At 41.3% G+C, this 1,514-nt stretch overlaps 1 protein-coding gene across 1 annotated transcript; it reads right to left on the reverse strand.

The window, feature by feature from the left end:
• Window positions 1–455: 455 nt before the first annotated feature.
• LOC149143686 (histone H2B-like) lies at window positions 456–1,258 on the reverse strand. Its single transcript, XM_089449385.1, has one exon. It carries the CDS (start codon window positions 879–881, stop codon window positions 456–458), a length of 426 nt encoding a protein of 141 aa, XP_089305511.1. The 5' UTR covers window positions 882–1,258.
• Window positions 1,259–1,514: the final 256 nt, after the last annotated feature.

Consider the following 1,514-nt stretch of genomic DNA (forward strand, 5'->3'; position numbering starts at 1 on the left):
ATGGTCTGGCATTCTCTCATATTTTTGATCTGGGCATGAATAAGTCAAATGTAGTTTGTCGCGAGTTAAACAGATGAATCTCCGTCACAGTCTACGTGTCGATTTCTTCTGCAACAATCACAGAGATTCATATATAGATTATTGTATCGTGAATGGTAAAGAAGTTTCCACGGACTAAGGCTGTTCTTGATCACTTAGAATTGAAAGCTGGGGCGTGTTTAGTCCGGGATCATGCCAACCGGGGTCATGCCAACCTGTGAACGTTATTAGAATCTCAACTTGCCGAATCTTAACTTGTTAATAACATAGGTTCCATTCCCGATCAAAAAAAATAAAAATAACGACGAACCAAATGTCTCCATCAAACTCTAAGAGTCAATAGCTTGTTTGAAATTCGATACAATAGGCGGCGTCAAAAGACACCAATAAATTCAATTCACAGAAAAATACCAAATTTAAGCGTTGGTAAACTTGGTAACAGCCTTTGTACCCTCTGAAACAGCGTGCTTCGCGAGCTCCCCTGGAAGAGCAAGCCTTACGGCGGTATGAATCTCCTGAGAGGTAATAGTAGGCTTCTTGTTGTAGCGGACGAGCTTCGATGCCTCGCTCGCCAATTTCTCAAAAATATCATTAATGAAGGAGTTCATGATTCCCATGGCCTTGCTGGAAATTCCGATATCAGGATGAACCTGCTTCAAGACCCTAAAAATATAGATCTTGTAGGTCTCAATGTTCTTCTTATGCCTCTTCTTTCCCTTCTTGTCTCCGCTTTCCTTAGGCAGCTTTTTCTCCGCCTTTGGAGCGGGTTTCTTTTCTGCTGCTGGAGATTTCTCTGCAACAGGCTTCTTCTCAGCTGGTTTCTTATCTGCCTTGGGAGCCATTGTTAGAGTTCGAATCTAACGAGACCAAAGCTTGAAGCTTTAAGTTCTTTGCAAAACTATCTGGAAAACTGAAGGTACTGCTTTCCACTATTTGGCATGCATGCTCCACGCTTTTTCGAGTTTCAACAAACAGCTTTTCGGTTGGATACAGAGCAGCAGTTTCCCACAATATAATATCTGGATTTAACTGTATCAGGATCATAATAAAGGAATGCTTTATAAGGCTATAAATGATCATGGACACTGTTCTTCTGTTCAAGCTTCACTGCAGAATTACTTGAAAACCACATTTGAGAAATATCACTCTCAAAGATGAGCTTTGCAATGTCCTTTCCTCCTCTAGAAATGCAAACAATACCATGATCTCGACAAATAGCCCTCACCTGCTCAGGGATCTTTATGTGTCCTGATACCACCGGTTTGCCATGAAGACTCACAAGGGTTCTTACACCACATCAGGAAGCCAAGAGAACAGTGCTCTAGCCTTTCAACACGTGAGACTTCTTTTACATTGATCAACTATATTAGTCTGCTCCAGCTGACAGTTCATGATCTCCTATACACACATCTAGGGTTCAGCTACTATCATGTTTTCATCCCTTAAAAGGACAAGCAATTCTTCCATTGTTTATG

The sequence above is a fragment of the Pinus tabuliformis genome, chromosome X, assembly GCF_031772625.1.
Source record: "Pinus tabuliformis cultivar Carrire ecotype Pingquan chromosome X, CPIR1, whole genome shotgun sequence".
Lineage (NCBI taxonomy): Eukaryota > Viridiplantae > Streptophyta > Pinopsida > Pinales > Pinaceae > Pinus > Pinus tabuliformis.